Source organism: Dioscorea cayenensis, chromosome 6 (genome assembly GCF_009730915.1).
Source record: "Dioscorea cayenensis subsp. rotundata cultivar TDr96_F1 chromosome 6, TDr96_F1_v2_PseudoChromosome.rev07_lg8_w22 25.fasta, whole genome shotgun sequence".
NCBI lineage: Eukaryota > Viridiplantae > Streptophyta > Magnoliopsida > Dioscoreales > Dioscoreaceae > Dioscorea > Dioscorea cayenensis.
In genome coordinates, this window is record NC_052476.1 from 11,738,588 (window position 1) to 11,753,154 (window position 14,567).

At 34.1% G+C, this 14,567-nt stretch overlaps 1 protein-coding gene and 1 long non-coding RNA gene across 4 annotated transcripts; both read left to right on the forward strand.

Moving 5' to 3' along the window:
* The first annotated feature begins 484 nt into the window (after positions 1 to 484).
* LOC120263919 (40S ribosomal protein S5-like) lies at positions 485 to 4,243 on the forward strand. The gene is made up of 4 exons (XM_039271899.1): positions 485 to 671; positions 1,963 to 2,234; positions 3,028 to 3,231; positions 3,943 to 4,243. Exons 1-4 carry the CDS (start codon positions 612 to 614, stop codon positions 3,995 to 3,997), a joined length of 591 nt encoding a protein of 196 aa, XP_039127833.1. The 5' UTR covers positions 485 to 611; the 3' UTR covers positions 3,998 to 4,243.
* A 7,176-nt stretch (positions 4,244 to 11,419) lies between these two features.
* LOC120263778 lies at positions 11,420 to 13,689 on the forward strand. 3 transcript variants are annotated; one of them, XR_005537126.1, is made up of 4 exons: positions 11,420 to 11,516; positions 12,107 to 12,188; positions 12,719 to 12,949; positions 13,475 to 13,689. It is a non-coding gene; the product is annotated as an uncharacterized LOC120263778 (long non-coding RNA). The 3 variants fall into 3 exon arrangements; XR_005537124.1 differs by lacking the exon at positions 12,107 to 12,188; XR_005537125.1 differs by lacking the exon at positions 12,107 to 12,188 and having other exon boundaries at positions 13,485 to 13,689.
* The last annotated feature ends 878 nt before the right edge of the window (positions 13,690 to 14,567 follow it).

Sequence of the window (14,567 nt, forward strand, 5' to 3'; positions counted from 1 at the left end):
TAGATGTAAAATGTTTGGAGAAAATTTTAAAAACTTAGGTCATTGATTTATTTTATAAGGGCAGCTAAATAATTATGTAACCCCAAATATTTTTAAAGAAATATCACATGTCCAATTTCTTGAAAAATCAGTGCTTCTGTTATTTATTTTTATTTTTTTATAATAGATTTTGCTTCCATAAAGAAACCAATCCAAACAAATATATATATTTTTTTAGTCCAGAAACAAGCTTGAGCCCATAAACGCTTTCTGGGCTTCTGAAAAGCTAATCAAAAGAAGGCCTTAATCTTAAAAATTGCGATTCTTTATATTATAATAAACAAATTATAAATTCTCGTGTTCAATCCTGCCCATTGTTGTCCAACAATACGAATCCCAGCCGTTCTTTATTGCTGAATCGGGACAAAATTTTCTTGGGTAATCTCAGCCGTTCATTCTACGAAACCCTATAGATAGCCTGATCTTCAAACCCTAGCGCGCACTACATATAACTTGTCAAAACCCTAACCTTTTGGCACCCCCACGATCTTTCCCGCCGCCGGCTTGCCATTCTCTTCACCTTGTGCTTAGAGTTCCGTTGTAGCTCCTAGCGTGCTAGCTCGGTGGCAGCAATGGCGGTGGCTCAAACTGATGTTAAGCTCTTCAATCGCTGGTCTTTTGATGATGTTGAGGTCTGCTTGCTCCCCATTCTGGATCTATTAAGCTTGATTTCTTTCTTTGGGAATGGATTGATGTGAATTTTGAATTTTTTGAATGTTTATCATTGTTGATCAATGTATTGTTTTGCTGGAGTGGTTGTTTATGTTTTAGTTCGATGATCTATAGAATTGGTTTCTTGTTCTTGTGTGATTTGATGTGATGGTTTCGAGTTTTTTTAGTTTCTTCTAGATTTTAGCATCTCCTGCGTGGCTGTTTGATAAATCAGTGTTTCTTTTTGGAAGGATTTATGTCGCTAAAACATTTTGTTTCATGAGAGCGCCATGTTTTAGTTTGCTGATCGTTTGAGTCAGAGAAAGTGTATTTTTTTTTTAATAAAATGATAAGATCTTAAAGAATTTGTTAGCTAGAACGTTCTGCGTCTGTACATAAGATTGTAAATATTTCCTATTGTTGTTATTTAACAAGTGAGAGAAGGCATGCGAAGGAAATATTGTAAGTTTTGGATTTTAAACATTATTTATTTATTTATTTATCTATTTTTTTTTGAGGAATTTGCACTTTTGACTGTTAGGCAACAACAGAAGGGGAAAAGGATGATATATGTGTTTAGGTGTTTAAGGTTTAACTTTAGGACGCGTGATCATGTAAAGAGCTACAATAATGTGTAATGGTAGAGAACAAACAAAAAAACAAAAGAAAAAAAAAAAGAAGGATTAGGGATTAGGGATTATTATTTTGTGTTCACACATGGAGAATTTATTAGATAGTCCATCTAAGTCCACCATTGTGCTTATATGGGAATTTATTAGATTATTATTTGTTTTTTCTTTTAAATCAATTAAGATAATCAAACAATAATTCTCGTTTCTAGAAGATGGAATCCTCTGCAAAAACTAATTTGTAGATCAATGCTGAGGCACATGCATGTGTGAACTAGTGCAATTAATCAACTATAATGCAGTTGGAAGGCTGAAATTTTTGTATATAGTGACAAATGAGATTAAACTTGCAAGGTGGAAATTGTGGTTAGGTTTATATAACTTTATAATGTGGCTTATGAGGACAAGGCAGTATCATGCTGAATTGTACAATGCAAAGCATCAATTTTTTGTTGACGGACGTGCATGTGAAATCTTAATCAACCAACTTCAAATGCAACCCATTTGGAAAATTAGACACTTTAAGTCTGTTCAACATGTTATTGGGTGTGGGTGGGTGGGTGTTCTGAAAGGTCCTTTACAGTTCCTTTATGCTCGGTGCATTCAAGGAAACTGTTTGTAAGTTATTGATATTGCTGTGCAGGTCAGTGATATGTCATTGAATGATTACATTGCTGTTGTCCCAACCAAACATGCCACATTTCTGCCTCATACTGCCGGGAGATACTCCGTCAAGAGGTTTAGAAAGGCTCAATGCCCTATTGTTGAGAGGCTTACAAATTCTCTGATGATGCATGGACGAAACAACGGCAAGAAACTCATGGCTGTTCGCATTGTTAAACATGCGATGGAGATTATTCACCTGCTGACTGATTTGAACCCAATCCAAGTAATAGTGGATGCTGTTATTAACAGGTAAGATTTATTCTCTTCATGTTCTGTGATTCTGTTCAATAATTTCTTCATGATGATGTACTTGAATACTGCTCTAACTTGTCAAACATAGATGTGCTGTCATCATAAGGTTGAATTAATCATTAGATGAAGATGGTCTTTTATGTGGAAATATATGTTAAACCTTCTTGACATTATCCATGGCACAGGCAATCTAGCAATTAATGTGGAATATGGGGCAGAATATGCATATCTTTAATGATAAGGTCACCATGCAAACATATGGGGTAACTCTTGGTCATGGTACTATTGTATGTGTTGTTTTGTTGGTCCATTTCAGTTATATTGGATTATCTTATTGTACTTTTGCGACAATGATAGAATGAGTTATCCTTCATTTCAAGTAAAAAAGTCTTATCTGTATTCAGGAAAGTGTACAGTTTTATTATTGTGCTTGTGTTTTTTGAGAAAACTCTACATGTGCATATGGTAGTTATATAATCGCATTACCATCTCTGGTCATATAAGTCTATGTAGATCATAAATTAATTTTTATATACAGTTCAGCAGATTGTCTGGTAATTTAGCATTCTCTTCCGCATAAATGATGCGAATCAAGGATTTAGAAGCATGTCTGTTTCAGTAATGTTTGAGCCATGTGTTATTCCTATTTTCTTCTTTATATGACATTTTTATTCATGTTGTCAAGTACGTCATTATCAAACACTTAATTGTTTTCATTGTTTTCTGCCTGTATAAAGTTGAACTGTATGAGACACAAGGCTAATGAAATTGGTGTCTATTCTGTTCTCAGTGGTCCTAGGGAAGATGCAACTAGGATTGGGTCCGCTGGTGTTGTTAGACGGCAGGCTGTTGATATTTCCCCGTTGAGGAGGGTGAATCAAGCAATATATCTCCTCACAACTGGTGCCAGGGAGAGTGCATTCAGAAACATCAAGACCATTGCAGAATGCCTTGCAGATGAACTGATTAATGCTGCAAAGGGATCTTCCAACAGGTTTGCTGCCCGCTTATCAGTTGTTTGAAGTGATTTCTTTCTTTATTTATCAACTGAATAAAATGGTGAATTGTTTTCTTCCTGGGCAATTGAATTGGGAGAAAGAAACGTGCCAATTTTCTTTCACATTCTTAGGTATTAATACACTCTACCTAGTAATACAGATGATAAAAAAAGGAAATATAGGCATAAAATAGAAAAATATATAAGAAATATAGGACACTGTGTTTCTCTATGTACTGAGAACTCCATTTGTAATGTGAATTCCTGTTTGCTAGATTGGCTTAGTCAGAGACATGACCTGATAAGGAACTCTTTTACGCTCATGTAAAGAGTAACTTGATTCATTCATATGAAAGCAAATAAATTTGATTTTCAATCTACCTTCCCACTTTAAATTAAGCCATTAATAATTCAATTGGATATGCTAAAGCTTGAGCCTACTAGTAAATGAAATATCAGTTAAAGATTTTTATCTGCTCATTGTGATTGTGTGTCTGTTGATCGACTTAAAATAATAATTCAGTCCTGAGTGGAATTTTAAATTATGATGTTGAAGTCAAAGGGATATTCTATATATATATATATATTTTTTGTAAATTTCATTTTTTAGGCTTAAGACAGCAGAAGATAACTTTGTCTCGTCGGAAATGCCTTTTTCTTTAGTTAATGTTTTAGGAGCTCATGCCTATTATTTCTGTGTTTTAACAGTTATGCCATCAAGAAGAAGGATGAGATTGAACGTGTCGCCAAGGCTAATAGGTGAACCAAAACCCTGCTGTATGGACCCAGACTTGAAAAAGCCTCCTGTCTGATATGCTTGCGGTTTCCCTTATTACTTTTAATGCGCATGACGAACCAAGTGATTTTGTTTTGATATCTAATTTATTTGAAAGAATTGTTATTCATGAACCTAGCAAAATTTTTGGTTTAAGAGTCAAGATTGCTGTCTATTGTGCGGCGTGCTTGAAAGGGTGTGACCAGTTAAATGGCTTGCTGTCGTTATCTGCTACACCATTTTTTTCCTTATTTTGTGGTAAAATGGAAATTCTACTGCCATCTGTTTGCCTTTTTCCTCTGTCCCGTACCTTTCTTCTCATGCTGGTTTCCTCAAAATTGAGTGAGCTAGTGTTAACCCTTGTAGATTGCTGGATCACCAAGGTGAAAAGGCCTGGTGCCTATTCGGGGTTGAGGTTTGGTCGAAAGTGAGCAGGCGTTGATTCCTTTTAAGTCTCTCATTAATTAAACTTATTATGGACTTATAAAAATTATCTCGTTGTTACTAATGTGAATTAAAGTCTTAGGTTGTAGGTTTAACATTTAATGTAGTCCTATTATTGTGAAATGGCCCATTCATTTCTGTTGAAGTGTTTTTAAACTGTAGGAGATCCTTCTATTATTCATTAAGTTTCTGTTAGGGCTGTTGATATAGCATTAATAATATTCAAATAATATTAAAATGTAACAGAAAATTATTAAAATATTATTAAATAAAAAATTTATTAAGATGTTATTAAAATTTTTAAAATATTTAACATAAAATAATAAGTTAATAAATGAAGATTTAAAAAGAATTACTTTTATATTTATATTTATTTATTTTAGAGAAATTGCTTAAAATATCTCTTTTACTTTCTCAATTGGCCAAACAGTCTTTTGATTTGGATATGGTCTTTTGATTTGTTCATATCCACACAAGGTTCTTTCTTTTGATTTGGATATGGTCTTTTGCTGTATAACCGGTTAAATACTATGTAAAATGACTATGTTGGCCTCATTGGGATCTCTCATTCTCAAGGTTTGAAAATTGGGAAGTTATTAAATAAGTATCACATACCCATATTCATCTTCTCCCGAGAAAAGCCAATTCCTTTTATCTTCCTTCTCTGCACGAAGACATTGCCGGCGTTCAAGTTGCTACAACGAAGGAAAGAGCAATAACATCCATGCCCTCTATGTGCCATGTCACAAATAGGTATGAAGGCTAGTGGCATTGGAGGCCAAAACTGTTTGTTTGGCCGGATTTGAAAATACTTGGATTTGAAAATCTTTGGATTTGAGAAATCCTTTGTTTGTTTAAATGGATTTCAATCTCCTTTATATTTTCAAATCCAAAAGTCATGGGATTTTGGAATTCGGCCAAAATGACCGAATTTCAAAATCCCATCCAGTGATTCCCATCTAGTAATTAATATACTAATTATATTAATTACTTATAATATTAATTACACTATAATTATATTTTATAAAATATTAAATAAAATATAATTGTAGTATAATTAATATTAGTAATATAATATATAATTCATATATTATATTATATTAATTATTTATTAAATAATTAATATATTATATTTTATTATAATAAATTAAGTATATATTAATTATATCAATTACACTATAATTATATTTTATAAAATATTAAATAAAATGCAATTATAGTGTAATTAATATTAGTAATATAATATATAATTCATATATTATATTATATTATATTAATTGTTTTAATAAAGATATATTATATTTTATTATAATAAATTAAGTATATATTAATTATATTAATTACTCATAATATTAATTATACCATAATTATATTTTATAAAATATTAAATAAAATATAATTATAGTGTAATTAATATTAATAATATAGTATATAATTGATATATTATATTATATTAATTATTTTAATAAATAATTAATATATTATATTGTATTATAATAAATTAAGTATATATTAATTATATTAATTACTCATAAAGTTAATTACACTATAATTATATTTTATAAAATATTAAATAAAATATAATTATAGTGTAATTAATATTAATAATATAATATATAATTAATATATTATATTATATTAATTATTTAATAAAATCTAAATTAAAAAATCTTTCCAACCAAATACAAAATTTTGTGATTCAGCATTACAAAATACATCCAACCAAACACTGGATTTGACTCTCCTGAATTTTCAAATACTAGAATTTGTAAATACAAATCCACTACATTTTCAACTCCATCCAACCAAACGCCCCCTAAGGGCATTTAGATCTCGGATTGATGCCTTGGGAGTGGGAATCATATGCACCCAGAAATCCCACTCCCATGTTTGGTAATCAGGAAAGGATTGGGATTATTGAATGTGGGTGTGTTGCATTACTTTTATGCCCTTCATTCAATAGAAAAAAACTTTACAGTTTCTTTATATTTTTTCTGTTGTTTCATCTCATCATTGCTTCATCCAGTTTTGAGGTGGCTCACGATGTGCGTCCCCATACCTTTCGCTGGTGGTGCATGATCGCTTCCTTCGCTTGATTGTACTTCGCCAGCTACGATGCGGTGACGACCGTAACCCTATTCACCGTCAGCGATAATTCGTGTCACAGGCTCGTCACGCCCTCTTCTTTCACCATTCGCGAGATCGTATCCATGACGCTCTTGTAGTTTCGGTGCCCACGACGATCCGCCGGAGCAGCTCTTCTTCATCATGTTGTAGAGACCCATTCTCGTAGTGGAGTAGAGGGTCTAGCGGAGGCGGTGGCGGAGAGATGCCGAAGAACATAGCGGCAGGGCCTTCAGATATGAGGATCTGAATGCCGATAGAGATCAAGTTGGGCCGGTACGACTCTTCTTCTTTATGATGTTTATGCAATTAAGTCATAAAACATAATCGACCAGCTTAATTTCTATAATATTAATATTGTTTTCATCATTATTGAGAAATATTTGAAGTGTTGGGTTCGGATAGTTTTTTTAATTATTGTTATTATTATTATAATGATTATTTTGAGATTTTGGATAATGATATTAAAATTGGTTAATGATTATGATCGGTTTATCATAAATACAAGGATTTGTTAAATTATAATAATTAGTTGAAATATTTAATTATGTTTAATTAAAATAAATAATTAAATATATTGTAAATATTTAATAACAAATAATGTTAATTATTTATTATTAAATATAAACTATTGTTTGGTAAAATAACATTCTATTTATATAAAAGGGCATAGGTGGAATTGGATTATTGTTGTGAATAAACATTGTAATTTCTCTATAAAGTATTGAAGTTTCCATGTGCAGTTAGTTTGTGCAATTAGTTTGTGCTCTAATTTGAATTGAAATCAATAGAATTTGTATAGATTTTTGAAAACGAGTGTCTTTTGTGCGCATAATCTTTGATAATTGTTGTCATCATGTGAAATGTATTTTAGGTTTAGATTTTTGCAAATGTAATTGATGTTCAAATTCTATGTTAGCAATCTAGTTACCCATGCTTTTGTCTTCTTCCGTTGTATATTCTATCCATCTAGGTTCATTTGAAACACATATTTGGTTGGTTCTGTTAAAAATGTGTTCGGATCATTAGCATTCAGGGTTCATGGCTTTTTATTATGAATGAGATTATTTACAGTGTTTATTGTTTAAATTTGTCTTTTTTTTTTTTTCTGTTAATTTATAAAGAACAATTGCTTGTAGCATGAGCTCTTGTTTCACATTATTTGCATACTATATTGTATGGTGAAGATATAGTGGTTTTGCCCTTCGTTGTTCATGGACTTTTTATCATCTGAACAATGTGTTTTGTTTGTGTGATTAGGAGGGTAATGATCAACCATTTAGCAAATAATCTGAATGGACGTTGTTACTTAGTACCACTTGCGGATACCATACGACAGTTGAAGGAGATGATGACATGAATGCACTGGGAGATCCTTCGACATACATTATTTAGCCACCTTATGGACATTGAGCCCATAGTCCAAGAACGCAGTGTACTGGATGCATTAATGCAGGTGTTTGATGAGAGGAGTAAAAAATTCAATTTGGGGGACAGTCATTTGCAATTCAGGGTTAAAGATGTTTCATTGATTTTAGGATTATAATCTGATGGCACCGCAATAGACATCAAAAGAAAGAACATTGCGCATTTGAGAAGTATTTAGCGGAAGGAGTAGATAGAAATAGGGATTATCTGGTGAGATCTTTAATGCATCTGGTGCTCAAGAAAGAAAGGAAGAAAGAAGAAAATCTTATGAAGCTTTTATTAGTGTATGTTATGGGATTACTACTTTTTTGCACAACTTCTTGTTCGGCATTGATGGATGCCTGATGCAAATGCATGGATTGTCAAGTATTGCCCTTGCGTGAGATAGGAATCGTATTCCACGGGGCCAAAAAACTTCTATTACTTCATTTTCATCTATTTCCTAATCTAAAACTTTGAATAATGAACATTAACTAATAAAGGAAGAAAGGGGTGATTTGGACAAAGAGTCCCCCTAGGATTATCATTAAGTCCTAAACTAAGGATGATATTACTAATCTCGTGATGGTATGTTGGACCAAGAGATCTCTAAAATAGATTAACCGAAAATCCTTTGGTGGTTAACCCCTAATCCCATAGGAGAGTTAACCGGAATCCCTTCTTAATCCACTCCTCCTATGATCACAAAGTGCTCGGGGAGATCTCTAATGAGTGTGATCCTAATCTAGGATTCGACCCAACAATCTAAGGGCTACCGAATACTTGAATTCCTTGGCGTATCAACACAAGAAAATCCTTTTATAATATACGTGGATCTAGTACAAGTGAGTATCCCTCATCAAAAGTACAATCAAGAAATTGAATCACAGAGTTCTCATTTAATCCAGCACATTATGAGCTACAATAGATTGAATCACAAACCACAAGTTTCTACAAGAGAAATCAAACATCATTAACAAAGTTTATCATCCAAAGTTACAAAGAACAACCCTAGTGTTCAACAAGTCTAAACCGCCAAATAAGTTAGTTCCTCATGAAAGAGGAACACTTGTACAACACCAAGGAAATTAAATATAAGAAAAGAAGTGTGAAATACTTCCTCTAATTTCATATCTCCTTGGATGGAATGAAGTTCTTGAAGTCTCGCCAACGATGCCGCCGATATCGCTCGACAAACGGCTTCTTTTCATGCCTTGGATTTTCCCCCAAGCTCTTTCTCCTTTGATTTCCTCTATCTTGGTGAAGAATAGGTTATAGATCATCAAAAAATAACGCAAAGAAAGGTGGGACGTTGGGCCAAAAGGCCTAGAGAAAAATCCCCTCTTTTGTCCTTACTCGCCCCTTTTATAAGTCCCCAATTCATGCTGCCCGCAAAGAGCTGCATGATCCTTAAAAAGCTTTTCCTGAGCCTTGTGAGTGACCATATGGGCCGCATGGTAGCTCGCAAGGCTTTCAGCTAGGTTCGTGCGGGCATCCACGTGGGCCGCATGAAAATAAGGGCTCTATAGTACCAGCCACTTTAATATCTAAAGTAAAAAACAAATAAAACTAAATTAAACACAAGAGGGTCCTTGATCCAATAAAAATACATGCAAAGAGTATACAAATTATATATAAAAACATATACATTTTGATGCTTATCAGCATCCCCACACCTAAGCGTTTGATTATGCTCAAGCAAACAAATCATGAAGAATAAGGAAAATGATAAGTGGCTAAATGTACAACCTTAAGCTCAAATAGAAGAGAATCTCACAAGCATGAGGTGAAAGAAAATCAAGATGTTGAGTTACGGAAAATTCAGAACAAGATAGTCCCATTTTATCTAAATTGTTCCTGTGAGTGTGTGTGAACCTCCTATCTTACCTTCCTTACCCTAGATCAGTTTGGGGATTCCATTCACTCCACAGATAATGATTATCGGTCATAAAAGTGTTAAGCATACAATCAATGGACAATCAAGATCCTTTTAATTTCTATCTTAGATCCATAACCCCATTTGAAAGGGAATAGACAATCCAAAAGATCAATAGGTCTTTTTTTTCAACTAACGTAGACTGTACATTATTTTTCAGAGGGTTGCACATGCTGTTTAGGCACCAGAACACCTAGCTACTTGATTAAATACATATCTACATGAGCGTATTCATGCTTTACTAGCCGTTGGCTGAAGGAGTACTCTAGTTAGGAGCCTGAACCTTGAGATATTTAGCCAATATGAGCAGCGGAATACTATCTTTTACTTATTTCTAGCAATTGCGTATCTCATGTCTCCTGGACTAGTCTACAAGTCAAAATATAACTAAGGCTATAGCTTACATAAGAATCAAAAGTCCTTAAAGGCCCATTGAGAATAGAACTTAACAATCTAAGGCCGCATCAAAGTGATGGGTTGGTAGGAGTGCGCGAGAAAGAGGTTTAGTGAAAGAGTGTGTGGAAAAACACTGAAGATAAAACAAGACTTTTATTAAAGAACACCAAAATAAAAACTCACATCTATCATTCTTTCAAGCTAGGAGATTCTCAACAAGATGATCATAGATATCATAGGTGACACTTGCATGTAAAGGTGGCTCAATTAAATACAAAATACCCCATCCCCACACCTAATATCGTATGTTGCCTCAATATACATAAATTAGTAGAATATGGTGGGATTATGTAATGAAAATAAAGGGGACGGTGTAAGTGAACTTCTCCGCTTTATATATAATGACTTGCAGTTCACAACTTGAACATAGGGTGTGGCTGGTTCCATGGGTCCAATCCGGCCTCCAAAGAAAAAAATGGGGAGAAATCATCTTATTCCCTTAGAGCCTTGCAAGAAGGGATCATCAATTAAAAAAAAAACAAAAAATTCACAAAATGGAGAGCAAACTCACAAGCAAATTAAGCTAAACAAAGATACTAAAGCAAAAAGGAAAAAGGTCCATGCTAATCTTAGTCTCAAGAGTCAAGTTGCTTATTTTACAAAAATTTACCAAAAATTCAAATAAATTGGAGTTTCAACATTCACATATCATTCACCAAGATTTGAGTCAAGAGATGTGATACCTGACTCATCACTCTCCTTCCTGTTTTTCCTTCCTTGGCCATTAGGAGGGTAGAGGATTTCCACAGTATTTATTAGGTTAGTTGGGGTCATTTGAGTAATTATCACTCAAGCTTACTCACCAATGTCTTTTCTTGAATATACAAGGGTATTGTTGTCTTTTGCCAAATGCTTATTCACTCTAGACTTTGTTTCATAAGCATGAGGGTAACTTAGTCATTTCTTGAAGTCCATGGTATTTTGGTCAATAAATTGAACTTTAGGGGTAAAATGGTCATTTTCCCGTAAAACCTTATCCATTCCTTTATATTCAAGGTTCCTTAGAAGCTAAGCTTCTCATTCAGCTCTTAACTCTTCTCTTTTTCATTTTAATGGCTGGCTTTCTCTTCTTCTTGCCAAATTTTGTTTGGTTTGAAGTTTAGAAGGTAATTATCCATTCCTTTCATTTGTTTGGATAAGGTATGCATCTTCTATGTTGTGCTTTTGTTTTTAGCTCTTGAAATGGTTATTTACCTCTCATGCTCTTCCTTGGAAACTTGTTTTCAAAATCCTTGTAATTATTTGGCTATTTGAAGGTTGTTTGAGATGTGAATCCCTTGTATTGCATCCTTGTATCCATGGAATTAGTATTCCTTTGAATTCCATGAGATTTGATGGCATTTATGTAGAGTTTGATGGGGAAAAGAAGGGTGTTTAAGAGCTCAAAATGATGCCATAGATTTGTTGATTCATGTATTTTTTTAGTTGGAAATTGTATAGTTGTGAGAACTTGGTGTCTTTCCCTTCGATTGTTGATGAGTTTGGTCTCGGGTACTGTAGCATTCTTGATTTTATTGTAGCACCGGTGAGTTCTTTTTGTTTTCTTGGTTTCTTTGGCTTAGAGGGAAGCCTAGAACCTTTGGAATTCTTTGGAAATCCCTGGTCTTAGTTTTGAGCTAACCCTTGATCTCGTTGAGGTTTGTTTTGCATGCTTAATCTTAGAGTTTTCTTGGCATTTCTTTGGCTTACTCTTTTCTTGTTTGTGTGTGTCTGTGTGTGTGTGGTCGTAGTTGATTAGGTGGTGAGGGTTTGGCTTGAGGCAAGGAATAGGTGCAGAAGTAACACTCTTGCGGGCTATACTCGCTTAAGTTGGTGAGTGGGACTAATTAGCATAATTCTATTAGAAAAATATTAATAGCTTTATATATATATTGTGGCTTAAGGAAAGCTCTATTGGTTTATAATTGTTTTGTATCTTGTTGAATGATAGTTATAATTGTTAAAGATCTTGAAGGTATTATTCGGTGTTTAAATATTCATGTTTGACTTGTAATTGAGACCCTTCAAGGAGTTTGCGAGATCTTTGCATTTGTTTTTGGAAAGTATTGTGTTTCAAAGTGGTTGTTTTGTGAAAATTGGGTTTCCTTGTGAAAATCTTTGATTTTGTGAAATATAAGTTTGAAACTCATTCTTGGGATGTTGAAAGGTAAGGACTTCTATGTTATTTCTTGTGTTGAGGTGTGTAAAATGATTTGTGTTAAAAACTTGAGTTTTGCTTATGCTTTTATCATTTCCTTATGGAAATGGCTGAGGTATTGTTGTTGTGGGTTATTGTGTTAGCTATTGTATTCCGTGTGGAGTTATACCTTTTGTTTGGGTTAAATGGTGATACCCTACTGCAGTAGGCGGTCTTTACGGCCAGTCTTTTGAGATGGCGTGGTAGACCGGCTGATTGCTACGTGGGGCAGTTCAGGTGGGAGTGTAGAATCATGACTGGACATTCATCTGGTAGTCATTGTCACCATGTGGTGAACCGATGGGTCAACATCAAGGGCATGAGTACTTTGACAACTCTAAACCTAGTTGCAGCAGCGGTGAAGGTTTGGAGAGGTTTCTAGACCACTTTATGCTAGGTGAGTGTTGGGTGTTGTTTTATTTTGAGTTTGAAATTTATTCCCATTGTTTCTTTTGTAGTGTCATCTTGAATTTGTGGTGAGCGGGCGAGGCCCAACTATTGCTCTTAGGAGGGCAGTCTCCTATTAATTTGATTTGACACTAGTATTATGATTATTTATTGTGAAACTCATGTTATTTACTTTGTTATACTTATAATTGGGAAGTATTTTGATTTACATTTTTATTATGGAAGGTTTGCTTTATGATTGGCTTATTCCTATAATCTAGAACTCTATATTCAGTATTTTCACACTTTGATATTCTAAAACCCTAATTGAGGCAAAATGTCTTCTTATTCTATCTTTCTTGCTATTTTGTATTAAGTTTGCTATTATTATATGTATTCATGCGCTAAACTAGTTTTTGTGTAAAGTATCATATTTGGAGATTTATGTCATTATTTTGGTATATTTCTATTACAGTTGTGCTAATTGCCCCTCACTGAGTAATGTTAGTTGCTCACCCACCTTTCCTCTTCCTAGCCTTTTGCAGGTAGTTGGTGCGGCGGTGTGGCAGTGTGCTGAGCATTTGCTACTGTTCTCTCAGTTCATTTTGTTCATGTGACTTGGGATCCACTAGTATGTAGAAAAGTTTGTTGTTGGCTTGTAGTATGCAACTCTTAAACCCTTGGTGTATCAGCTGTGTGTTGTTGTTGTTGTTGTTTCCCTATGCTGAACCCCTCTAATTCTGTTTATTATTGTGGTTGCTGTTGTTGCTACTTCCGCTGTGTATCAGTGTTTTTCTCCGCTTTATATCTGTGATAGATGTTGTTGGATTCCAGGTGCGTTGGTTAGCCTTGCGGTGTCTCGAGGGTTGAGTGGCAGAGTATCCCTCCTCGGGATTGTCATGGCGGTTGCCGCGTCCCTTGGGCCCGTGCGTCAGGTCGTGAAAAGAGAAATATGAAAAATAAAAAAGAAATTTAAAGTATCAATGATCTGGAAACTTTAATTTTAGCAGATAACACTTTACAACTTTGATGAAAAACACAAGTACAAGTACTGAATCCCCGATTCACATATTAAGTCACACCCAATCAACACAAAATCATCTAGCAACAAATAAAAAAACTTGGATGAGCATGAATTTATTATAACAAATAACAAAATATGAAAATCAAAAGTGATGACAACTATAACTAAACTACAATACATGAAAAATGAAAAACACATTTAAAAGACTTGGGTTGCTTTCCAAGGAGCACTTGTTTACGTCATTATCTTGATATACCTTTGATAAGTGCTTGTGCGATATGAATGCGAAGCGTTCATTCCTTATGTTGAGCATTACTTTTCTCAGGTTTTTACATTAATATGTGTGTTTTTATGTTACTTTTTATGCAGGTAGGGTTGTGAGGCCGAGTATGAAGGAAATAGGCCAATGCGGATCATAATGCACCTATTTTGGAGGAGATCTTGCTAAGGTTCAAACGCGAAGACATAGGTCGGGTTGTCAGAGATGCTAGAGTGTGTGCCAACCTCCTCGTGATTCGAGTGAGCACATTTATTTGGAGGGGCACAAAAGGCGGTCACACTCGAACATTCCGATTTTATGCATATAAGAACAAGAGATCCACCA

Excerpts from the sequence above, each read along its gene's own strand:
- LOC120263919 (XM_039271899.1), top strand. The coding sequence starts at position 612 with ATGGCGGTGGCTCAAACTGATGTTAAGCTCTTCAATCGCTGGTCTTTT. Across the intron at positions 672-1,962 it reads GGTCTTTTGATGATGTTGAG|GTCAGTGATATGTCATTGAA; the intron begins GTCTGCTTGCTC and ends ATTGCTGTGCAG. Across the intron at positions 3,232-3,942 it reads GCAAAGGGATCTTCCAACAG|TTATGCCATCAAGAAGAAGG; the intron begins GTTTGCTGCCCG and ends GTGTTTTAACAG.